The sequence below is a fragment of the Pinus tabuliformis genome, chromosome 8, assembly GCF_031772625.1.
Source record: "Pinus tabuliformis cultivar Carrire ecotype Pingquan chromosome 8, CPIR1, whole genome shotgun sequence".
In the NCBI taxonomy this organism is placed as follows: Eukaryota; Viridiplantae; Streptophyta; class Pinopsida; order Pinales; family Pinaceae; genus Pinus; species Pinus tabuliformis.
The window spans coordinates 1584509005-1584536248 of record NC_142294.1 but is presented as its reverse complement, the minus strand read 5'-3'; the positions used below and the strand labels follow the sequence as shown (position 1 = coordinate 1584536248).

The window sequence follows — 27244 nt, the reverse complement described above, 5'->3', positions numbered from 1 at the left end:
CATAGAAGCCACCCGAGCTATGCTTCATGATCAAGGTCTTCCGAAGTTCTTATGGGGAGAAGCTACCAACACCACTGTGTATGTCCAAAACCAATGCCCACATCAAGCTTTGGACTTCACGACACCCGAAGTAGTATTCACTAGTAAGAAACACGATGTTTCTCATTTTAGAATTTTTGGTTGTCCTGTATACTTTCATGTACAACAATGTAAACTTTGAAACGAGAACAAATGCGATTACCCGTTTCGTTGAGGTAGCAAAAAAGTCAACCATTTTGAAAAGTGGTGATGCAGAATACACTTTTTTTCAGAGCATATTTTTGACACTTTAAATTTTCTTATGTATCAAATATAATTTATTTTTTTAAATGTTAGTGATTTTCATGCTGATTTTGAAATGTGTCAATGCAACATCGACCTTTTTTTAGAGAGCTTATTTTTAACACTTTAAATCTTTTGATGTATTAAATGTGAATTTTTTTTTAAATGTTACATTTTTTACACTTCAAAATTTTTTATGTCAATTTTTTTTTGAAATCATGATTAGTTAACAAACTTTCTAGTTGTCTTATTTTTCTTTTTTAAAATGTTGATTTCTTAAAAAAACAAATATATAAAATATATAAAAAATAAATAAATAAAGTAAAAAAATAGAAAATTTTTAAAAAGCATTAGCAAAAAACTAAAAAAATAAAAAATAAACAAACTAGATTAAAAGAAAAATTGAAAATTAACAAAAAAATAAATAAAAAACTTTTAAAATTTAAGATAATAAAAAAAAAATAATAATAATAATTAAAATTTTAAAAACCAAAATATACTCAAATTAAAAAAATAAATAAATAAATTAAATTTAAAAGAATATATATATTAAAAAAAAAAAAACGAAAAACATTTTAAATTTAAAAAAAAAAAATATATATATATATATATATATATGGACTTTTTTTTAAACCATATAACAAAAAAAACATATATTTTCGATTTTTAAAAAATAAAAACATTTAAAAAAAAACATATATTTACGATTTAAAAAAAATAATAATAAATAAATAAATTTAAACTTTAAAATATATATATATATATATATAACATTTAAAAATTAAAAAATTAAAAAAAAAAAAACATATATTATGTATTTTTAATAAATAAAAACATTTAAAAAAACATATATATATATATATATTTGTGCCACCACCCGGCCTCGCCCCCACAGGCAGCTAGGCGGCGGCACAAATTTTTTTTTTTAAATAAAAAATATATGTTTTTTTTTAATTTTAGATGTTTTTTTAATAATATATATATATATATATATATATATATATATATAATATGTTTTTTTTTTAATCAAAAATATATGTTTTTTTTTTTTTTTCTTTTAAATGGTTTCTTTTATATGCAATATATATATATATATATTTTTTAAAATTTAAAATGCTTTTTCGTTTATATATATATATATAATATTTTTTGGTTCTTTTTTCAATTTGAATATATTTTGGTTTTTTAGGTTTTTTTTATGTTTTTAATCTTAATTTTGATAGTTTTTTAAAATAAAATTGTGTTTCTTTTTTCTGTTTTTTTTAATCTAGTTTGTTTTTAATTTTTTTTTTGTTTTTTGTTAATACTTTTTAAAAAATTTCTATTTTTATTTACCTATTTTATAGTTTTTTTTTTTTTTTTTTCCAATTTTTTTTATTGTTTACTCCATAAAAAAGTAGTAAAAAAAAAACAAAACAAACAAACAAACATTTTTTTTGAAAATATGTTTTTTCTTATTATTTATTCTTTTATATATATTTTTTTAGTTTTTTAATTCTTATCTTTTGTAAGTTAATTTTGTTTTTTTTTCTAACATTTTTATTATTGATTTTCTTTTCTTTTTTTGGTTAATTTTTTTTCATGTTTTATATTTGATTTTTTTTTGTTTTTTTTTAATGTTATGTTTTGATTTAATATATATTTTTATTTACGTTTTGTTATTTTTTTAACTTTTTTGTTTTTGTTTTTGTTTTTAATTTTATGTTTTCATTATTCTTTTGAAATTTTAATATTTTTCGGAGTCATGATAAAATCTTTTACGCCATTATTTCAAAATGTTGAAAATTTACCATTAAAAAAAAAAAAAAATTGTTATTCCAGCATCAACACTTTTGGTTTTGAGGGTGTTTTTTTACACAATTTTTGCACAAAAAAATTGGTTTTCGCTGTTATTTTTTAAACATGTTGAAATTTTACCCCTAAAAAAAAAAAGGTGGTATTCCAGCATCAACACTTTTCGTTTTTAGCATTTTTTTCATGTTTTTTTGGGGTTTTTTTTGCTAGAGTTCCTGTTTTGAGTTTATAGTTCCCGTTTCAAAGTTTACATTATTGTACCAAAAGAGAAAAGAAACAAATTAGATGTATCTGAGAAGAAAGGAACATTTGTGGGCTACAGTGAAACTTCGAAGGCATATAGAATCTATGTGCCTGGTCAAAGGGAAGTGGAATTAAGTCATGATGTCACTTTCGATAAAGATTTTGCTCTTAGAAATATATGCAATTTCCCTATCCCTAGGAAACCTAACAATGATGATGCTAATGCAGAAAAGCAGGATGAACCTTTGTCTGATGAACCGATGCTCGATGTGGAAGGTCTAATGGATCCCATTGATCCACATCCTTGTGAGCCTTCTACTCCAAGAAAAAGACCTTTGTGGCTCAAAGATACTCTTGAAGATGCTGAGAATCATATTGCATTGAGGGGGACATTTCGTAAAAGCAAGAAGTCGAACAGGTACCAAGGGTACTTAGCTGCCATGAGTACCATTGTACAATCTGATCCTTGCACATTCGAAGAAGTTGTGAAGCAACAAGTTTGGAAGGATGCGATGAACGAAGAATGAGTCGATCATGAAGAATGATGTCTAGGATGTGGTTCCTAAACCCAAGGACAAGTCTGTGGTCACTTCAAAATGGATCTACAAGATCAAACATGGAGCTGATGGGAGTGCTAAAAAGTTCAAGGCCAGATTTGTTGCTCGAGGCTTCTCTCAAAACGAAAGAGTAGACTATGATGAGATATTTGCACCGGTTGCCCGATATACCACTATCTGTTCAATTATAGCCCTTGTTTCTTCGCGAGGATGGAACCTACACCAACTGGATGTCAAAACTGCCTTCTTGCATGGTTCGCTTAAGGAGGAAGTATATGTGGAACAACCCAAGGGGTTCGAGGTTCAAGATCGTGAGACACATGTATGCAAGTTGAAGAAATTCCTCTATGGGTTGAAGCAAGCCCGTAGGGCCTGGTATGAAAAGATCGATAGTTATCTTATGAAGTTGGGATTTACAAAAAGCGATGTTGACCTGAACCTATACTTAAGGGTTGAAAAGGAGAGACCTCTCATTCTGGTCCTTTATGTGGATGATCTCTTTCTTACAGGTGATGACCCTCTCATTCATCAATGCAAGAGGGAGTTGGCTTCCGAGTTCGAGATGAAGGACCTAGGACTGATGCATTATTTCCTAGGATTGGAGGTCTGGCAAAAGCCAGGTGAGATTTTCCTTTCTCACGGAAAACATATTGTGAAGCTACTTGAGAGATGTGGGATGGTGGACTACAAGTCTGTGACTACTCCGATGTAACTCAACTTCAAGAAGCTATGTGGAAGTGTTGTTGGGCCCGAATTGGTGAACCCTACCGAGTATTGTCAACTTGTGGGGGCACTGATGTTCTTGGTCAACTCCCATCTTGACATATGCTTCATTGTGAACACGTTGAGTCAATATATGGTCAAGCCTCATCACATTCATTGGATTGCTGCCAAGAATCTCTTGAGATATCTCCGAGGCACAATCCACTATGGACTGAGATACACTGTCGGGGATTTGAGACTACATGGATATATAGGATGCTGACTAAGCTGCTAGTGTGGTGGATCGTAAGAGCACGTCTGTGTGTTGCTTCGCTTTGGGGTCTGCTTCTATATCTTAGATGAGCAGGAAGCAGAAATCGGTTGCAATAAGCATCATTGAAACCGAATACATTGTTGCGAGTATGGCCTATTGTGAAGTAGTTTGGTTGAGGAAGCTATTTGAGCACATGATAGATACCACCGTGATCTTCTGCAACAACCAGAGTGGGATTCGTCTATTAGAGAATCATGTGTTCCACGACCGCTCCAAGCACATTGATATCAGGTACCACTTTATCCGGGATATGGTACAACGAGGAGCAGTTAGGCTCCAAGACATCAGGACAGATGAGCAGGTTGCAGACACTCTCACAAAGCCTCTCGGGAAGGTCAAATTCTTAACCTTCTTAGAGAAACTTGGAGTCATGGAACAACCCTCTTATGAGGGTCTCATATGAGTTGGACACAGGGCTATGGGACCTCCTAGGGGCAAGGGGTACTTCTTGGAGCTAGCTATGAGCGACCATAGGGTGAGTGGTTCACCTTCCACTAGTGATGTGATGGATACAGTGTGAGTGGTTCACCTTCCCCTATGATACCCCATTACGGTTGACATGTGTGTAAGGTGAGTGGTTCACCTTCCCCTACCCGGACACATGTATGTAGGGTGAGTGGTTCACGTTCCCCTACCTGGACATATGCATAGGATGAGTGGTTCACCTTCTCCTATGGCATATGAGCAAGATGAGTGGTTCACCTTCTCCTGCTAATGCCCCAACACACATCCTACCCATAGAGTCCAGGACTCATGGTAAGTACCTCTCATTTGTCCAATGAGTTGGGAAAAGTTGGTTAGGGACCATAACACTACGGATGGATGCATCGTGTACTACGTACTCCATATGACTAAGATGCATGGTGTTCAACAACTTGATATGGCATCAAAGAATGACTTTAGTCAGTGGAGAGTGGTATGATGCACTCTTGATCACTTCTTCTTCATTATTACTTCATGGTTCAGTGGAGCAGAGCAAAGCAGTGATGGCATGATGGTTTAGGATAACAAGTTGACATGATGATGGATTCGCGGGTGGAATTTTCCCTAGTTGAGAGGCACTGTTAAAATAGGAAACTAGGGCCATCTTCCACCTTAGGACGGCTCATATGATGGAGATGATCATCGCATTGGATTCCTCTTTCGGAGAGGTACAATTTCGATATAAAGATCATCTCATTCTGATAAGAAGAAATGGAATTATGAATTTATTCTTCTTATGGACAAATTTTCAAGGTTGGCCTCAGTCAAATGTAGGCTCATGAAGCCCAATGGATGGGTTTCCTCACCCTCAACGAATTGTATAAATAGGAGTGACCCTTCTCTCATATGCACATTCACTCATCACACATCACATCATCTCTCTCTTCTCTTATTTGGTTCGTACTTCTTGGAGGTAGCCTCTCTTCTTCGCACGTGTGGTAGGAGGCCTAGTTTTTTCTGGGTCAAAATAGGCCGAAGTTTTAGAGCATTAACCAAGGAGGATTTGACTAGCGTTGACCTCGGTTTTTGGGCTAGAATTATGATTTCTCTAGGCCGCATTTATTGGCATAGAAATCGAGGAGTTTGGGACAATTTGAATAGTGTTGACTTCAGATTTGACTACAAAAAATTACACCAGTGTTTCTCTCTCCTTTGACTAGGTTTGACCGAATTCTTTTGGGCTGACTTTGTCTCTCCTAGAAGGCCGAATTGGATTGTTGTTGACCAAGCTTGCTTGGAGGACGTTTTGGGGCAGCTTTGACCATCGTTGACTTTCTGGTTAGGGTTGCATTCACTGTTGGTTTGAATGTCGATTTGGAAAATTTGATTTGGGCATGTATTTCTGATATTTGTACTCTCTCTCTCTATTGAACTATTGAAAAATAATAAGAAGATTTGATCAAAGGATTTCCCCAAATTGGGATTTGTCCCTGGCATCCGCCACATCTTATGTCCTCTTGTCTTGGCTTGTCTTCTGCATATGTTTTTATGTTCTATCTACAATTACTGACAATGTGTATAAGTTAATGTGATTTCTACTAAAGATAATTGGAAATTGTCATTGGGCTAGTAAGGAACATTGAAGTAAATTGTGCTAAAGCATAGAACATACCATTGTTATCGAAAATTAACATTCCCTCAGTCAAAGGAAGTGTTGATGTTGTAGCATCAATGGGAAAATATTCTCCCTGCGTCAAGATATAGATAGTCAAAGTATTGACCAGGGGCCACATAATGTGGCTAGAGAGAATGGCCCAGAGTGCTCCCTAGGTGGGTGAGTGAGTGCCTTTAGCACCGGGCAAGAGAATTACCATTCAATTAGCATGCAAGAATGGTAATATCCTAGGATGTCACCATAGGTCACAGGAGTTGACCAAGTTCCAAGTGACGACTTGGATAATTGGTGATTTTGCTCCAAGTGACGACTTGTTGAGCATGATGTTGATGCAAGATGCTTTCCACATGCTTCTGTGATAGAACATGACGTGGATGGATTCATCAACATAGAAATCTCTTTCAACTTTTTCTTGGGATACAGAAATTTTTCAACAAAGAGATACATATGAAGAAGTTATTATGAATACCTCCCTAACTCAACAAAGGGCCTTTGACGAACTCAACAATGGGGAAACTCCAAAAGTATAGCGAAACGCTCCAATCTTGACGGCAACAATGTTGACGAAAATTTGATGGCCAAAAGCCGGGATCTGCCAACGTGGCTCTGATACCAAATGGAATGAACAAAGTTCGTTATAGCAAGTTAAACATTCCAAAAGACTTGGAATATAAAGATCTCCATTGAGATACGAGAATATATATTAAAAATTTATGAATGAGAATGATGATACAATTGAAAGTGAGGGTCCTGTATATATAGCCAGGTAAGTACCCTTTCACAAACGGTCATGTCTGTAGAGACATGCCTCTTCCCTACTAATTATTAGTTAATTAATCATTGTTTATGTCTATTATTATTTATATTATTTTTATACATATTTTATTCATAACACTCTCTATGATCCTACTGTCATTATTGGTTTTCTTTTGTTGAGATCTTTCTATGTAATTACTTAATAATGTATGTGACAACAAGAAAGATTAAATTAAGAAATCATTAGAAGTAATTATCAGATTAGCTCTTTGAAAAATCAACACCCAAGTCTCTCAAGATGGGACCATCCTCATCTAGGCCCTGAATCAGCTACCATCCTTCATAAGATGCTAAGGTCGGCCTAGGGGCATGCTGGTCCAGGTGTATCATCCTAAAGAATCATCAAATGTAGTGCAGAGTGGCAAAACATCCTGGGTGCAGGAGGTGCCCAAGGGTAGGTGTGATGTGTTGTTTTTGCTCAGAGATCCAGGGCTCTTGGCACCTCACCTATGGGTGCCAATAGGCTTCTTTGGGGCCTAGGTTCCCGTGGATAAGGTTCCCAGGTCATGGCTTGTTGAACCACCTTGCAATCACAACATAAATTCTAGTGAAAGCAACCAATCATCCAGGTGGCACGACTAACCTGTGGCTTGAGTAGCCATGACCCAAGGGCATCTAAGCCGTCAAAATAACCCAGGAATCACAACCGGCCTAGATCACACCAACCCTTAGCATGGCTGGATTTTTTTCCACAGAATTTCAAGCCAGTGACCTTCACACCATGAAGTACCTCAATAGAACACCTTGTCATTGTTTGCTCTATGCCTTGTGGGCGAAACAAAGGAACCCTTGCTTGCATTGGTGAACAACCAAAACCCTCAGGACATTTCTCTATTTCCACTCATACCATTTTAATGACTTTCCCAGGGCATGATAATGACAATGATATGAAACAATCAATACCCATCCCTAACCCTCCCTAGCTTATTGATTGTCTTGAAGGGGGAGGACTTGGAAGAATGTTCAGGGCATAGTCTAACAAACTAGACCATAAATGAGTTCCAAATAGTAAATATATATCCCTGCATTTGGACTTGTTCGTTGACATAATTTCAGACAAAGCATGGCCTACTACCAGATATCTTTTTCTTTTGGATTTTCCATTTATCGAATTCCAATGTTGAATAAAAGATGACAAAGTTCAGAGTACAAGCTGTACCTATATTTCCAATGAATTTGGATATATAGCTAGTAGATATAATCTCTTCCCTACCTGCGTCTGCTTACACTTGGCTCTTTGTCTATTAGACTCGTTAGTTTTTCTTATGAAGTATTAATAGGTCAACTAGTCTATCTACTATACCTAGTACCAAAAGTTTTCAATATTCCTTCACTGTTTACTGTTAAATAGAAAAAATGTTTTATCTCAAACTTCCCCTTCTATGTTATCATTTACAATGACCTCGACAGTGGAACTAGGATATGCACGTATATGACACAAACCAAGCAGCAATTCCTGTCTCCATGTACTGCTTCTTCTAAAACAGGAACATTCCTCTGGTATTTGGAAATTTTGACAGTAGCTTTCTACACATACTTGTTGGGTACAAATCGTTTAGCCTCACAGTCATAAATATCAGAAAGAAAACAAAGAAATTACCATAAAAAATGGCATTTGCTTAACTGACTACAAAAGAACATAAAATTCTGAATATACCTTGCCAACTAGGACTTCATTTGTGAAAGGCCCATACATATCTGCAGTGTCAAAAAAAGTGATGCCTCTGTTGAAAGCATGATGAATCAAAGAAATTCCATCTTCCTCGGCAACAGGGGTGCCATAGGCAAATGAAAGCCCCATACATCCTAAGCCAAGTTTGGAAACCTGTTTGCATTGTAAAACGAGCATTTATATCAGAAAATAAGAACAACTTAACAATATCAAGTAAATTACTCCTCTAGGAGATGTTAAACTTCACATTAGATCAGATATGCACTCAAAGAATGAAATAGACAAGTCCTAAAACTTAGAACATAGTTTACGCCTATCAAAGCCTAGATCTGTATATCATAAAACTTCTGCAGATTCAGTTCAATAGTGCAAACACTGCATTCTATGTGTTAATTCATAGAAGGAAGCTAAATACCTGTGTGCAAAGTGGAAATTATGAGCAGTAATGCAGACTCCAACAACAACTACATCAGCTCTCTATTATTCAGAAAAAATACTATAGCAGCTAATAATCAGGCAGCTTACACCTGCTCTCAATAAAAACTCATTAGAACACTCTCTCAGAATGCTTACTAATTTGCTCATTGTCACCTCTTATAGACTCTGGAAGAGATGTACAAGCTTCACAACGAGCAGATGACGCTACTATATACTTTGCTTCAGATGAACTAAGAGCAGCTATTGCATACTTCCTGCTAAACCAGGAAATCATACATGATCCAAAATGAAAAAAATACCCAAAAGTACTCTTTTGAATACCAGCATCTCCAACACAATTTGAATCAACATATCCATGTAGCAACGACTCACCATATCCAAAATACTTCATGCCATAATGGATTATGCCCTTCACATATCTAGGGACACACTTATTAACTTTTCGATAAATATGGCAAGGGTCAACCATAAATTTACTCGATTCTTCATATAATAGAAAATGTCCATATACTATTCACCAAGTACATCAAGGACCCAATCAACCACGTGTACAAATTAGGACCAACCAAATTAGTATCTTAACCACAAGTTAGCTAACATTTGGTGCCATAGCTGTAGCCAAAGATTCATAATCAAACATTTGAAATCTCTTCAAAATATCCACAATATAATTCCCTTGCCCAGGTAAGACTTCTCCTGCATCTTTCCATAACTTCTGTTAGCTCTCAAACTCTACCTTAGGAGGAAAAGTCCTAACCTCAACAGAAGAGCCTAGAGGTACAGAGGCAAGCCACCCATTGTCACCTCAACAGCCTTGCCTAACATTTCAAACTAAAGAAACTAAGCTAACCCTAGCCTAAGAGGGAATCCCTCTGGTGTATCTAGCCCAATCAGTTGTAGCAATGGAGAGTTATTTAGACTCCCCGATCGACTAAAACAACTAGCAATATTATCAACTGGCTTTCAATGATGATAACAAATAAAAGAGTGCAAGTTGTTGCTAGATTTAAGAAGGAATATATGATATACCATTTAATCAATGTTCTTGTATTAAGGTGTGATTATGAAGTGCTGGAAAACTACGAGAAAATATGGCATTGAGTGAATTAAGCTACTCAACATTCATTAGCTCAATATGTCATCATTAACAACCATGGAAACGCTAAAATATTAGATGAAATAAAATGGCACAAGATTTGACCTAAAGATTAAGATTTGACCTAAAGATTATGTCATTTGTTCCACTATGTCCATTAAATTATCATCATACCTTAAGATTTCCATCCAACTTAAGTATGTCAACAAGTGAAATTATATGTCCTAAGTTTATATGAAATGCTTGTTAATCCACAGCTCTAATATCTCTGATTTTAGGACAGCAAATTGAATCAAATACCTCGATTTGCTGCTTTCATATTGAGGACAGCAGATATCTAAGATTGTGAATTAATTTTAAAACACCATCGTAACAAAGATTGAGTGTGGCATAGTATGCTGTATGCAGAAGATTTATTATTCAAAAAAGTATTCCAGAACTTGCCAAATGAAGAATAAAAAGTGAAACTATGACAGTCTTTTGTACACGTTACCTTGCATGTCAACAGGGATACATATAAACTTTTGCAGCATTTTATCACCACCATTGTGAGCCCAAGGTCACAATTCAAAGCATTGCAACAACCATGTGAGTTTTTGTATTATGTATCCCAGGCCTATGTCTTATTCTATATATTCTTATTTTGGTCAGACCATGGCTGGTCCCTTGTAGTTCACTTCAGGTGCATCTCGTCCCAGATAGGATTGGAAAGCCTTATGTGATCCTACTTGCAGACTCATGGTTTGATCGAAACCTACTTTTGTAGGGGTGAGCACTAGTGTATAAGGCAGTGCATCCCGCATCAAGGTGCACCTATGTCATTGCCACATGGTTATGGTCTATAAAGTCTATAAGTAGCCACAACTCTCATGCAACTTTTACATTTCTTGAGGCCATACACAATTCCTAATGCAAAGTGGTCCCTGTTGACCACCACGTGTCGACGATCCATACCAATACACCCCCTTTTTTCGCAAAAGGGATAGCGCCTGATCGATGTGTCCGTGTTGTCCAGCTATCCTCATCAACCTGATCATGTTATATTGTAAACCCTTTCTGCATGTGTAAATTGTAAATAATCTCAACAGATCCATGTCATATATGTAATTGCCTATGTAAACCTAATTTTTTGATGACAATCTAAATTCCGGAACGTTTTTTGTCTCATCAATCCATGGTCGGCAGAGTTTTCCTTCAACCTTACCCCAAAGCCGGAATGGATTTTATCACCAGAATGTTAGGGGAGTCTTAGTGTGCTAGGTTGAGTCTATGTAAAAGTGATTTGGGAATTATGTTGCCAGGAAATGTGGGTGCAGGGACGGGGACGGGGACGGCATTTTTGGAAACAGGGTGCGTGGGTTCGTCGGGTAATATAATAATATTAAATTTTAATAATTATATTAATATATTTTATAATTATAAATTTATAATTTATAATTAATAAAATATATGAAATTTGAATTTGTATATTTTTTCAACTTTAATTTTAAACAAGAAAACTTTAATGATAATCATTTAAACATGCATATTATTAATTAATATTTCATATATATATAATTAATAATATGTATGAAATATATTAAAGTTGAAAAAATATAATTAATAATATATATGAAATTTGAATTTGTATATTTTTTCCAAACCCATTCTGATAATGCATAAATGGACCTGCTTACCATTTTCATTTGATGGCAGTGTGGCACATGCCTTCAGAATAATAGTGAAGATCACTTGGTTTGGATTTATGCCAAACCAAAGCATTCTGCCACAAATTGGAAAGCATCCATGTAACAGTTGTGGTCAGCATATCCTGCTGTCATTGAGTTCCACAAAACCGCATACCACGCAAGCATCCTATCAAATACAGTTTTGCAGGTCAAACTTGTTCCCTAACTCTATATTACCATATTAACATTGCAGGCATCATTGTTTGTCTGATCACACTGCTATAATGTCCATCCTTTTCCATGCTTCCAATTTCTCTTCCTATGCTTATCTTTCATTTTATTTTCCAAATCCAACAGAATTTCAGACCTTTCTCAATTGTTATGTTACCTGTTTGACCCTCAAACACAAGTCCCCAGTATTAGCTACCATAAAAAAGAGTGAAGATATTAACTATTGTTTTATACAGACAAGCATAACGTCTGTTGCTTGATGCAATTAAGTTATTAACTTATTCAATTTAGAGCTGCACCATATTTTCAACCAAAAATGAAACACATGAAATCAGTACAAAGTCAATTATACAGCTTGTTGGCAAGCGTCTTTTGTCAAGCCAACATATGGAATAATACATTACAGCCATAAACTATAATTCTTGTGTGCATCTCTCTATGTCCATTGATGTCTGTTCTCTCTATGTCCATTAATGTATGTCTATGTGTATGCATCGATTTGTGTGCATACATCTACATATTATATGTATTTATGTGAGATTTGAATTTCAACACTTCTCATCATGAGCAAAAATAGAACAAGAGTGTCTCTGAAAATGCCTTTACTGCTATTTATAAGTCATTACCTGAACCTCCAAGGAAAAAAAAGGTCTCTAACTGAAGCCCGATCCCTATTCTGCCCAGACAAGCTCTCTGCAATCATATATCCAAGGAGGTTGACAATCCACTCACATCTTTTGTTCACTTGAATATCTTGATGTAACTTCAACCTAAAAATTTTGAAAATACCCATGCTACTTCAAACTTGTTGTATGGGCTCTTGTCCTTGAGAAATGCCCTGGGGAGATATAGCCTTTGGCATGATACATGAAAACAGTAAACAGTCCTCACACCTCCCCTCCCTTTGTAGAGACACCAACAGAATAATATAGCACTTCCAGCTAACTTATTTTACTTAAGCCTCAATATAAATCCCAAAAAAACAGAGTTGAGGAAATAACGAAGTGGATTAAATCACTCAGGACAGTTTCCTGCATGGTGACCTCATTTATGAACTTGGCAGAATAGTGGCAGTTACGACATATGCACTTCTTGCACTTTTGATGAGACTTCAGTGGTCTTTACAACTTGCTGAAAAGCACAAACAAAATATAAGCTTCTTCCTCTTGTAAAACAATGCAGATTCCCACCACTCTTATTACACATCATGTGATGATCACTACCACCTGCTCCTGTTTCTTATCATGCAGCATAAAGTGCACATCAGGTACATCCCCTGCTTCCTTCATCAACCCTGTCAGTCACTGCAATTCTGCATAGATCTCCTCTGTCTGTGGGTGTGATCTATCTCCTACAACAAATGTATGCACTTTGTTCTTAACCTCAATCCAACTATATATTATTAATTATATTTTTAATATAGTTTTTTTATGAAGAACCCAAAGAACCCAACCCGAAGAACCCGAAGAACCCAAGAACCCGTTAAAGGAAAAGAACCCAATTTTTTTTTTTGAAGAACCCGGTTCTTCATGGAAGAACCCGGTTCTTCTGGGTTCGTCTGGGAAGAACCCGTACCTGAATCCGGTACTTGGGTGCGGGAACCTGGGACGGGTTCGAGAACCCCACCCCCGGGTGCGAGTACCCGTGCAACACAGTTTGGGAATAATCCTAACTATTTGGTTAGGTTATTTTATTACAAATTGCTTGATCTGCTAGATTATATTTGTGTCGCAAAAATGGGTAGTCTGTGAGGGTCTTGTTCAAATGGGTTTTCCCCCTTGAGATGTAAAAAAATCATGATGTAAAATGTCTTGAGGGTTAGAAAAATAATTTATCCCCTCATAGGTCCTAGGTCCTAGGTAAATTTAAATTTTCCAGATGTAAAATTCGTAGATCCTTTAAAAATTTAAATTTTATCAGGTCCAGGGACTAAGGTTAGTTGATTATTTTGCTAAATTTTATGTCTTAGGTCCCTGGGGTTAAGTCAAAGTCAAATTTTTGAGGAAATAAATGCAAAATTTTAATTTTTGAATTTATTAAAATGCATTTAATTGAAAAATTCGAAATTTCCTCAATATTTAAAATTTCGACGGATGAGATTAAAAGAAATTTTGATCCTCATCAATGGTTGAGATCACTTTGACAAGGATCACTCGAACTAGCTGTTGGGAAATTTATCTTTAAATAGGGGGTCAGTTGTCAATTGAGATCATTCAATCTTGGAGTCGTGTTCTAAGTGAAAGCTCTCTTGTAAACTTTTTTTTATGAGCAATAAAGAAAGACTTTCGGGTTAATTTTTGTTGGTGTTACTCTTCGGGGAAATGTTGTAAGATGTGTTATTTTCATGCATAGATTTCCTTTCAGCCATTGATGATAGCTTTATGAAGCGTGATTTAAGCGCAGGTATCTTGCTTGATCACTGGGGTTTGAATGGTAATTTAAGTTTTGAATATAATGGCAGGTATCTCTATTAAATCTGAATTTTATTATCGTTTTCTCGCTCTTCGTTAATGGTTGAATTGAGTTGTGCAGGGAATTTTGATTTTTTTAGATCATCGGACGTTCGAGGAAGTTTTCAGTTGGACCAACCAACTCCCAACTAGTATTTTATGAAGAGCCCAGTTTGATTGAATCCCAGGCTTATCATAAGAAACTTCGTTTTTTATGCATGAAGGGTTTTTGGGCGAAGCACCTCTGTTTCAATTTAAAATTTAAAAAAAAAATTATGTGCTAAATTGATAAATGTAGCTTTTCAAAGCCTCAAATTATCAAATCTGGGAGAGGAGTTGGGCTCATACTTGCCAGATCTGGTAGATCTGCTACTCCTGTGCATAGATTTGTAATTTTTTAATTTTTCTGACTTAGGGTTTCATCTTTTTTTTGGTATATCGGGATTTTGGGTGTTTGTGTTTCCAGGAACAGGTTTCAGATCTGAAGGTGAAGTTCGATTTTGAAGCCAGATCTAGGCCCTAGAGGGTAAGATCTGGCCTCAAAACCAGCTCTTGCAGAAGCATTATTTCTGTGGTTCAAGGGTTTTAAAATATCTTAAATCTGGAAACAATTTCACAGGGGATTCAATTAAGAAATCTGAAGCAGAGCAATTTTTTTTTTTGGCAAAATATTTTTAGGTTCTGGTGAAATTTTTGCAGATTGATTGGCTGCCTGGTGGGGTTTCACTGTGCATTTCATTTTTTTTTTTAAAAGGCCCCAGCCCTACTTTCTCTTCGAATCCGCGTTGTTGGCCGCCTCTTCAAACCTGCAAAAGGAGAATAGAAACCCCCCTCAAATCCCTTCCACGCTGCCATACTCCCTTGCAACAGCACTCTCCTTCCATCGCTGCCATATCTAAGCCTTCCAAACCTATTGCGTCCTCCCATCGTTGCACGTCTTAAGCTTTCCATTACTGTCGTCCATACCCATCCTACTCTGCTAGCAGTTTGAAGCTTCTCACCTTTCATTTCAAGACGCATCAAGCGTTATTCTGTTGCAGCCTGCTGCCATACTCCCTTCAAACCGCACCTCATCCCCCTCACGCAGCTCCCCGTTTCTCCACATTGCACTAACCTCTTCGCTGTCAGCTCATCCCATGCAGCAAGCTGCTCTATCACCCTTCCCTACGCAGCCTAGCTCTCCCCCTCTTCGTTCATGCACTCCTCTCCTCACCTGCGTCTTCCTCTTTCCAAATCCGTTGTTGCTTCTTCTCCAAACGCATCCATTTGCTCACCTGCGAACAAACCCTCATCCCCGCGTCCTTCTATCTTCGTTGCTTGCTCCCGCTCTATCCGATCTCCGTTGAGTTGCTTTTTCCTCCTGCCTTCAAACACGCACACACAACAACAGAACCTCGGGTCCCTTGTCACGCTGCATCTCCCCCAAACCTGTTCGCACCCCATCGAAAATCTTCGTTGCTCCTCCACTACCATACCTGAAGGACATCGTCACATTTCCTCCCCTCCGTCTGCCCATTTTTCTCTCCACGCAGTCTTCATGCAATTCACCTTCGCTCTCCTCCGTAGCCTGCCTCCTCCGTCAGGCTCACCTGCACACACACAGTAAAACAATAAAGATTTTTTATGCATGGGTAGGGTTTAGGGTTAGACATTTTAGTTTTAGTTTTTTTTCCTTTTTGTTTTGTTACATATAATTTAGTTTAAGGTTTAGATAGATTTCAATTTTAATTTTTTTTAGTTAGGTTTTACACATATATATTTTTATTTAAATAAAAAAAATTAAAAAAATTCTAAAAACCCTAAAAATTTTAAATAAAAACTAAAAGAATGGTCAAAAGGGGCTTTCAAATTAATTTTATTTGATTTTTAGACATCTTGAAATTTTTAAATCAAAAGTAAATTTTTAGCGTTAAAAGATATTTTTTAAACTTTTTATGTGGCCTCTGGCCCATTAAAAAATTTTAATATATTTAATCTTCCAATTTACTTTGGTCACATTAAAGGAAAATCTTGATTAATCATTTACTGCACATTTAGCCTTGCTTAGCACATCGAAAAGTTTTCCTAAGACTAATCAAATTTATCAAGGATAAAATCTAAAGGTGAACTTTTGCGGTATTAGTATTTGCCATTTCTCTATAGTTAAATGTGCTTAAATTTTTATCTAAAGATTAACTATTTGAAAGTGGTGAATTTCCTAGATTTGGGTCATTAAGCATAATCATTTAAATTCTAGGATCTGAGCTGGTTAGTTTTTTTTCAAATTTCATGGTTGATTAAGGTATTTGTCTCTCCTGAAATTTAATTGCTAAGACACATCTAGTGAAATTGATCGTCATTGCTTGAATTATTTAATGTTCATTACATGCTAGACATTTTGCAAATATTTTCAAGCGATTGTTAAAAACATTTTGTGGAATTGCAAATAGATTTCATCTTCCTAAGCAGCAGTTGATAATCAATTACTTGGATCATTAACTCCATAAGGCACTGGTATTAATCATTTAAAATTTAATCAAAATCTAAATCTTGCCGAGCCTTAATCAAGTATTTGATTGCCTCGTTGTGTCTCACGAGCCGGTTGATTTCCAACTAGTTCTCCTTTATCCCATTTGTCCATAGAGTCTACCCCCCTTACCTTGTTGTAGGGAGACAACTTAAACAGAGAGATCGGGGATTAGGGTGACAGCCCCCAATCTAAGCGTTGCAGCGGTGCCTAGACATTTTATGCGACAACATTTTTGGCGCCGTTGCTGGGGATAGAGTTGTTCTGTCCTTGGTTTCTTCGATATTCATCTCATTTCTTTCCTCTCGTCCCTTTCGCCTCTCACCAGGATAAGTTCCTTGTCCTTGGCTCCTTGCTTTCGGGTTATTCCGTGTTAGAATTTTTGTCCGGGTGGCAACTCCATTTCATCTATCTTCTGCAAGAGTGTATACTAGAAGACAGCGAAGCAATTTGGTTAATCCTGCTCCTGATCCTGGAAGGGCTCTCAGAGTATGATTACACAAACTCTCTTCTCGTACCCTTCTTGTTAATCTAGGACAAGAATCCCTCTCTAATATCCATTTTCTTTTTACTAGCCCGGTCGAGCACGACATCATGGACATATTCACCCCATGTGATTTTGCTAACATTCAAGGTTATCGCAATGATATTCCAAAGCATGGGATGGATAAATTGCCTATCTTTCAAGGCAATAATGCAGTTAGTGCTAACTCTCATCTAAAATCTTTTAGTTCATGGCTGGGTAAGTATGCAAGGGCTATTGAGTTTAATCATGAAGATGTAAAAATGACCCTTTTTGTTCTTACCTTGGAGGGGGATGCTTTAGATTGGTTTATGGAAAAGCCTCAAAATTCATTTGATTCTTTGCAATCGGTTGTTAATGCCTTTAAGGAAAAGTATGGAGATAAGAGAGAAAGAAGGCATCTCGTAAAAGCTATCAGTATTATTAAAAAGAGAGAAAATGAGACCGCAAAAGAATTTAACAAGAGGTTCAATGATATCATTAAGGAATTACCTCAAGATTATAAACCTATTGATAAATCACTTCGAGACTTTTATAATGATGCCTTTAGCCCTGAGCCTTCTTATGAGTTAAGACGTGCTAAACTTCCTGATTATAGGGATTGTCAAGCTTTAGCAGTAGAGCTTGAAAAAGATAAGGCAGCATCTGGGAAGTCTAAAATCCTAGGTTTTGATAGGGCTTCAACAAAATTGAAAGAACCTAAAGGAAAAGAGGTTCAAGAACCTGATAACGATCTTGTTCAAAAATTACTGCAAAAAATTGAAAGCATGGAGATTAACCAAGCAAAATTAACCTCTAACCATGCTAAGGAAATACCTACTTTGCAGAATAGGTTGGTCCAAATGAAGCCCCAAGGGTTAGCTCAATCGATCAAGTCGGGACTTCGCCAGATGGGAGGTCATAGGGTCAATTCCCAAAAGCTCTTGGGGTTAGGTCAATAAATAGGCCGAGGGGTGTGATCCACGAACCACCCAATTCTTACCGTGGACGTAACTGCTACCCAGTGACCAAGGGTACCCATGAACCACACGGAAGAAAAAAAAAAGTTGGTCCAAATAGAAAGAGCTCAAACGCAAAATTTCCAGCCTAGAAATAATAATAATAATCGAAATAATAATTGGTAGATGAAAGGTCAATCTAGTGAGCAGACACCACCTAATCTGCTTGAACATACTAATTTGGTCGATGATGCTCCGCCTTATTGTCGGGCTTGCGATGCTCTTCATGAGGAGGCAAATTGCCCCATAGTTAGAAGGATTTTGGATAATGGAATGTTTGGGGCAGGTAATCAAATAAATTGTGTGGGTAAAAAGTTTTATTTATCTATGAAAGACTGGATGGAAGTTAAGGAAAACAGTCACAAAATTTTGAGCCTAGAAATAATAATAATAATCAAAATAATAATTGGCAGAAGAAAGGTCAATCTAGTGAGCAGAGACCACCTAATCTGCTTGAACATACTAATTTGGTCGATGATGCTCCGCCTTATTGTCGGGCTTGCGGTGCTCTTCATGAGGAGGCAACTTGCCCCATAGTTAGAAGGATTTTGGATAATGGAATGTTTGGAGCAGGTAATCAAATAAATTGTGTGGGTAAACAGAGGAGATGTTATGCCTTCCACATTAACTTTTAGTACAAATAATTTTGAGAATGAAGATGATATGATGGTTAAATTATATGGTGAGAAGCCTTCTCCAGAGCGAATCATGGAAATTGCTAAAGATAAGGGTTTAATTTATCAAAGAAGGGATAAAGATCAGAGCGGGAATCAAATTCCCCCTCAAATTTTTAACCCTGGTTCAAACTCTGGATTATATGTCGATTTGGGAAGTTGGTTTAATAATGCAAAAATTTGGATTCCTGTCTCCGAGATTGTGAAAATTCCTTCCCAAAGGGCTAAGTTACTAAAAGCTATTGAAGCTCCTCAACTGAATGTTTCTCAACAGAAAGCACTGGAGGTTGATTATCAGGATGCTCCTATATATTTGCAAAGTTTAGATTCAGATAACAAGGATCAACAACCTTTCTTTATTACTTTGATGGTTAATGGATATAAATTGAATAATTGCATGCTGGACTCTGGTGCGTCAGCTTGTGTCATGACCAAGAGGGTCATGGAACAACTTAATTTAAGAGTTTCTAGGCCTTACTACAATATATGTCCTATGGATTCTAAGAATATTGAAGTTCACGGTTTGATCAAGGATTTACAGGTTCATTTATCAATTCACCCTGACATTATGATTGTTATGGACATTGTCGTTGTTGATGTGCCTGATGCTTGGGGTATGCTTTTATCAAGAAAATGTGCCTCTGATCTAGGAGGGAGTATTCAAATGAATTGGTCATATTCTATGATTCTCTCTCCTAGAGGTGATGGTTTTGTGAGACTTAATAGAGAGCTTGAGAGAAGATTCCATGTTGAAGATCCTAGGAGACCTCATAATGAAATAATTAAAGAACAATCTGACATTGGAAATTATGCTATCCTCTCTAATTCCATAGTTCTTCGCGATGATAAGATTGATAAGAACATTGGGGGTCTCAAGGATAAAGTTTGGTACATGTATTTTGATGAGGTGTCATCTAGCCATGGTAAAGGTGTAGGAATAGTATTAAAATCTCCCCTTGGTCATAATTTCAAATTTTCCTACCGGTTGGAGTTTGAAGCAACCAATAACATTGTTGAATATGAAGCTTTGTTGTTGGGTCTTGAGTTGGCAAAGGCTTTAAGAGTTAAGTTGCTTAGCATCAAGGGGGATTCTGACTTAATTATCATGCAAATTAAAAATAAATTTACATGTAAAAATCAAAGGTTAAAGAGTTATCGAAATGTTGTATGGGATACTACGGAATACTTTGATGCCCTTGACTTTAAGGTTATCCCAAGAGAGCAGAATGATTCGGCAGATGAGCTTGTTGTAGCTGCTTCTACTTTGTTGTTATCTGATGAGCTGATTAAGGATAAGATAGAAATGGAAGTTATATTTAGGCCTTCTGTTCCAGATAACTCGGAGCATTGGCAAGTTTTTAATGACAAGAAACAGGTGATTCGTTTTCTTGATAATTTGGATGAGTTTGAAAATTTCCGAATAGATTCTAAGAAGGATGGATCTGATGATCATGAAAATATCATAAATCCTACTCCTAGGAATGTGGTTGCTTTAGAACAGCACTTTGATCTGCATGATGCCACAAAGATGAAAGAGGAAAATAAAATGGATCCAGGCGAATACATCGAGGTAAACATTGGTACTTCTAGGGATCCAAAGATTATCAAAATTGGTAAGGGTACTAATGTTGAAGAAAGAAAAAAGCTAACCAATTTACTTCGTGAATATCGGGATGTTTTAGCATTTATTTATGATGAATTAAAAGGTTACAGGGAAGATGTCATGGAGCACACTATCCCTTTGAAAGATGAAAATGTTAAACCCTTTTGTCAAAAGCTTAGGCAGATAGATCTTAAGTTAGCCCCTCTGGTTCAAAAGGAGCTTTCAAAGATGCTTGCAGCAGGAATTATTGCTCAAACAAGGCATTCAACATGGTGTTCCAACTTGGTGATTGTTAGGAAAAAGAATGGTACAATAAGACTGTCATGATTTTCGAAACCTTAATCTAGCATGTAAGAAAGATAATTACCCTTTGCCGAACATGGAGACTATGTTGCAAAGAGTAATTGGTTCTGGAATGATGTCATTGCTAGATGGTTTTTCTGGATATAATCAAGTATGGGTTAAGAAGGAGGATCATCACAAAACTACATTCACCACACCATGGGGTACTTTCGAATATATTAGAATGTCGTTTGGGTTAACCAATGTTGGGGCTACATTTCAGAGGGTTATGGATTATGCCTTCAAAGGTTTAATTGGAAAGTTTATCGAAATTTATTTTTTCTAAGGATGGTATTATTCATATAAGTCATCTTAGGCAAGTTTTTGATAAATGTAGAGAGTACAGGATTTCTTTAAATTAAGCTAAGTCTGTTTTTGGAGTAACTGAAGGGAAATTACTTGGTCACATCATTTCTAAAGATGGAATCAAAATTGATCCTGAAAGAGTTGAGGCAATCCAAAAGATTCCTCTTCCCCATAATCTTAAGTCCCTTTAGTCTTTTCTTGGAAAAACAAATTTTCTTAGTATATTTATTCCAAATTAAACAAAAGCAGCTAAGCTTATTCAAAGTCTTCTGAAAAAAGATGTAAAATTTGTTTGGCAAGACGATGGAAAAAAGGCTTTTCAAGAAAACAAAGGTGCTATTGCAAAAGCCCCTGTTTTAGTTAGTCCTGATTACTCTAAGGATTTCATGATTTTCTCTTTCGCTTCTAAAGATACCATTGCTGGTGTCTTATTACAGAAAAATAAGGATGGTCACGAGCAGCCTATTGTTTTCATGAGTAGAGTGCTTCAAAATTCTGAATTAAAATACAATACCATGGAAAAGCAAGCATATGCCTTAGTCAAATCTCTTAAGCATTTCAAGACTTATGTGGGTTATTCCAAAATCATTGCTTTTGTCCCACATTCTGCGGTTAAAGATATACTAACTCAAACTGATTGCTTAGGGACTCGTGCTAGGTGGGTTACTAAAATACAAGAATATGAATTAGAGATTAGACCCACCAAGTTAGTCAAAGGCCAAGGCTTGGCTCAAATGATGACCGAAGGTAATGAAAAAGCTCTTGGTTTGATTTGTCTTAACAATCTATTTTCGCTTGAGCTGCAAAGATTAGGAGAGCATAAGTGGTACAAGGACATTATTTATTACTTGGTAAATCTTACATGTCCTAACCATTTAGTCGCTCATAAGAGAAGAGCTCTTAGATTAAAAGCCACTAAGTATTGTCTCATGAAGGATGGCCTTGGATGGAGAAATCCTGAGGGCATAGTACTTAGGTGTGTTGATGCAATTGAGTCCAAGAAGTTAGTTTCTGAGTTTCATTCGGGGTTTTGTGGTGGTCATTATGCTGCTAGAACTACTGCCCGCAAAATTCTGAGAGCTGGTTATTATTGGCCTTCAATTTTTTCTGATGTGCATAAGTTTGTTAGAAGTTGTCAAGCCTACCAACTGTTCACTAGGAAACAGAAGCTTGTTGCCCTTCCCTTACAACCTGTCGTTGTGGAGGCACCTTTTCAGTAGTGGGGTCTGGACTTCATTGGTAAGTTTCATGAAAATTCTAGCAATGGCTACTCATGGATTTTTACTGCTACTGATTATTTCACTAAATGGGTTGAATCCATCCCTGCTAAGAATGCCACCGAAAAGGTCATTATGGATTTCATTGAAAATAATATCATTACTAGATTTGGTATCCCTGCTAAGATCACTACTGATAATGCCAAGACTTTTAGTTCTTCAGAATTTTCATCTTTTTGTTTCAAGTATGGCATTGTCTTATCTCATTCATCAAATTACTATCCTCAGGGTAATGGACTCGCTGAATCAAGTAATAAAAATCTCATAACCACAATCAAGAAGATAGTAGGGGATAATAAAAGAGCTTGGATAGCAAAATCAAGTATGCTTTATGGGCATATAGGATTACTAAAAAGAAAGCTACTGGTAAGAGACCCTTTGAATTAGTTTATGGCTTAGATGTAACCTTACCTGTGCACCTGAAATTGCCAGCTTATCAACTCCTTCAGCATTTTTCCACTAATAAAGATGTTGTTCAACATAGAATTGATCAGATTGTGGAGTTGGATGAAACTAGTAGGACAGCTTTTGACAATATATGTAAAAGTCAATCTAACATTAAGAAAAGCTTTGATAAATCATCTCGATCTAGATCTTTGCAAGTTGGAAATATGGTTCTCATTTGGGATTGCAAGAATGAAAAACCGGGAAAACATAAGAAATTTGACAGTTTGTGGCTGGGACCATACATTATCCGAGACATTGTTGGGCCAAATTCATTCCACTTGAGCAAATTGGATGGCGAACCACTTGACTTACCTGCAAATGGCCAAATGCTCAAGCTATTCTTCAAAGATAACATCTAATGCCATGGGGCATCCTCTGTATTATATTTCTAACCCTACACCTTGTCTTTTCAGCATTTCATTTCTGTTTTAGGATTAGATTTACTTTTCATGTTACTAGATAGTTAATAAATGAAGAGCTTATATCTTTCCTGTGCTTAATTGTATATGATGATTTTTGGATGGATGCTACTTATGTTTTGTTGTGTGTTGCGTGGATGCAAATTCTGGATTCTCACATTCCTACAGTGCAGCAACGTGTCCCCAAGTAGAGCCAGATGTTGACCACCACGTGTCAACGATCCATACCAGTACACCCCCTTTTTTCGCAAAGGGGATAGCGCTTGATCCATGTGTCCATGTTATCCAACTATCATCATCAGTCTAATCATATTATATTGTAAACCCTTTCTGCATGTGTAAATTGTAAATAATCTTAGCAGATCCGTGTCGTGTATACAATTGCCTGCCATCGCCACCATCGAGAGGGAGAGCAGTCTTTTGAATTGAAAGCTCTCCATTTTCAAAAGGATAGAGAGCTTGCCCCTCTGTAAACCTAATTTTCCGATGACGATCTACATTCCGGAAGGTTTTTTGTCTCATCAATCCATGGTCGACAGAGTTTTCCTTCAACCTTACCCCAAAGCCGGAATGGATTTTGTCACCAGAATGTTAAGGGAGTCCTAGTGTGCTAGGTCGAGTCTATGTAAAAGTGATTTGGGAATAATTCTAACTATTTGGTTAGGTTATTTTATTACAAATTGCTTGATATGCTAGATTATATTTGTGTCGCAGAAATGGGTAGTCTGTGAGGGTCATGTTCAAATGGGGTTTCCCCCCTTGAGATGTAAAAAATGTAAAAAAATCATGATGTAAAATGTCTTGAGGGTTAGAAAAATAATTTATTCCCTCATAGGTCCTAGGTCCTAGGTAAATTTAAATTTTCCAGAGGTAAAGTTCATGGATCCTTTAAAAAATTAAATCTTAACAGGTCCAGGGACTAAGGTTAGTTGATTATTTTGCTAAATTTTATATCTTAGGTCCCTAGGGTTAAGTCAAAGTCAAAGTTTTGAGGAAATAAATGCAAAATTTTAATTTTTGAATTTATTAAAATGCATTTAATTGAAAAATTCGAAATCTCCTCAATATTTAAAATTTCGACGGATGAGATTAAAAGAAATTTTGATCCTCATCAACGGTCGAGATCACTTTGACAAGAATCACTCGAACTAGTCGTTGGGAAGTTTATCTTTAAATAAGGGGCCAGTTGTCAGTTGAGACCATTCGATCTTGGAGTCGTGTTCTAAGTGAAAGCTCTCTTGTAAACTTTTTTTATGAGCAATAAAGAAAGTCTTTGGGGTTAATTTCTGTTGGTGTTACTCTTCGTAGAAATGTTGTAAGATGTGTTATTTTCATGCATAGATTTCCTTTTAGCCATTGATGATAACTTTATGAAGAGTGATTTAAGCCAAGTATCTTGCTTGATCACTGGGGTTTGAATGGTAATTTAAGTTTTGAATATAATGGCAGATATCTCTATTAAATCTAAATTTTATTATCATTTTCTCAATCTACATTAATGGTTGAATTGAGTTGTGCAGGGAATTTTGATTTTTTTAGATCATCGAGCATTCGGGGAAGTTTTCAATTGGACTAGCCAACTCCCGACTAGTATTTTCTGAAGAGCCCAGTTTGATTGAATCCCAGGCTTATCATAAGAAGTTTCGTTTTTGATGCATAAAGGGTTTTTGGGCGAAGCACCTCTGTTTCAATTAAAAAAAATTTAAAAAAATTATGTGCTAAATTGATAAATCTAGATTTTCAGAGCCTCAGATTATCAAATCTGGGAGCGGAGTTGGACTCATACTCGCCAGATCTGGTAGATCTGCTATACCTGTGCATAGATTTGTAATTTTTTAATTTTTCTGACTTGGGTTTTAATTTGGTATATCGGGATTTTGGGTGTTTGTGTTTCCAGGAACAGGTTTCGGATCTGAAGGTGAAGTTCAATTTTGAAGCCAAATCTAGGCCCTAGAGGGTAAGATCTGGCCTCAGAACCGACTCTTGCAAAAGCGTTATTTCTGTGGTTCAAGGGTTTTAAAATATCTTATATCTGGAAACAGTTTCACAGGGGTTTCAATTAAGAAATCTGAAGTAGAGCGATTTTTTTTTTGGAAAATATTTTTAGGATCTGGTGAAATTTTTGCAGATTGATTGGCTACCTGGTGGGGTTTCACTGTCCATTTCAATTTTTTTTTTTTAAAGGCCCTAGCCCTGCTTTCTCTTTGAATCTGCGCTGTTGGTCGCCTCTTCAAACTTGCAAAAGGAGAATAGAAACCCCCCTCAAATCCCTTCCACGCTACCATACTCCCTTGCAGCAGCATTCTCCTTCCATCACTGCCATATCTAAGCCTTCCAAACCTGCTGCGTCCTCCCATCGTTGCACGTCTTAAGCTTTCCATTGTCGCCATCCATACCCATCCCGCTCTGCCAGTAGTTTGAAGCTTCTGACCTTTCATTTCAAGACGCATCAAGCGTTATTCTGTTGCAGCCCACTGCCATACTCCCTTCAAACCACACCTCATCCCCCTCATGCAGCTCCCCGTTTCTCCACGTTGCACTAACCTCTTCGCTGTCAGCGCATTCCACGCAGCAAGCTACTCTATCACCCTTCCCTACGCAGCGTAGCTCTCCCCCTCTTCGTTCACGCACTCCTCTCCTCACCTGCGTCTTCCTCTTTCCAAATCTGTTACTGCTTCTTCTCCAAACACATCCATTTGCTCACCCGTGAAACCTGCAACAAACCCTCATCCCCGCGTCCTTCTATCTTCGTTTCTTGCTCCCGCTCTATCCGATCTGCATCGAGTTGCTTTTTCCCCCTGCGTTCAAACATGCACACGCAACAAAAGAACCTCGGGTCCCATGTCACGTTGCCTTTTCATGCTGCATCTCCACCAAACCTATCCGCACCCCATCAAAAATCTTCGCTACTCCTCGGGTCCCATGTCACGTTGCCTTTTCATGCTGCATCTCCACCAAACCTATCCGCACCCCATCAAAAATCTTCGCTACTCCTCCGCTACCATACCTGAAGGACATCGTCGCATTTCCTCCCCTCCGTCTGCCCATTTTTCTCTCCCCGCAGTCTTCTCGCAGTTCACCTTCGCTCTCCTCCGTAGCCTGCCTCCTCCGTCAGGGTCACCTACACACACACACAAAGTAAAACAATAAAGATTTTTTATGCGTGGGTAGGGTTTAGGGTTAGACATTTTAGTTTTAGTTTATTTTTTCCTTTTTGTTTTGTTACGTATAATTTAGTTTAAGGTTTAGATAGATTTTCATTTTCATTTTTTTAGTAAGGTTTTACACATATTTTTTATTTAAAAAATAATAATAATAATAATAATAATAATTCTAAAAACCCTAAAAATTTTAAATAAAAACTAAAAGAATGGTTAAAAGGGGCTTCCAAATTAATTTTATTTGATTTTCAGGCATCCTAAAAATTTTAAATCTAAAGTAAATTTTTAGCGTTAAAAGATATTTTTTTAATTTTTATGTGGCCTCTGGCCCATTATAAAATTTAAAATATATTTAATCTTCCGATTTACTTTGGTCACATTAAAGGAAAATCTTGATTATCATTTACTGCACATTTAGCCTTGCTTAGCACATCGAAAAGTTTTCCTAAGACTAATCAAATTCATCAAGGATAATATCTAAAGGTGAATTTTTGTGGTATTAGTATTTGCCATTTCTCTATAGTTAAATGTGCTTAAATTTTTATCTAAAGATTAACTATTTGAAAGTG

General features: G+C 36.4%; 1 protein-coding gene across 1 annotated transcript in view; it reads right to left on the bottom strand.

Moving 5' to 3' along the window:
• The window catches only part of LOC149242110 (putative aldo-keto reductase 1), a 294759-nt gene that overhangs the window by 229739 nt on the left and 37776 nt on the right, over nucleotides 1-27244 (bottom strand). Inside the window, exon 2 of the mRNA XM_089374180.1 lies at nucleotides 8523-8690. Within this exon, the coding sequence (XP_089230306.1) occupies nucleotides 8523-8690 (168 nt within the window). The remainder of the gene's footprint in view (nucleotides 1-8522; nucleotides 8691-27244) is intronic.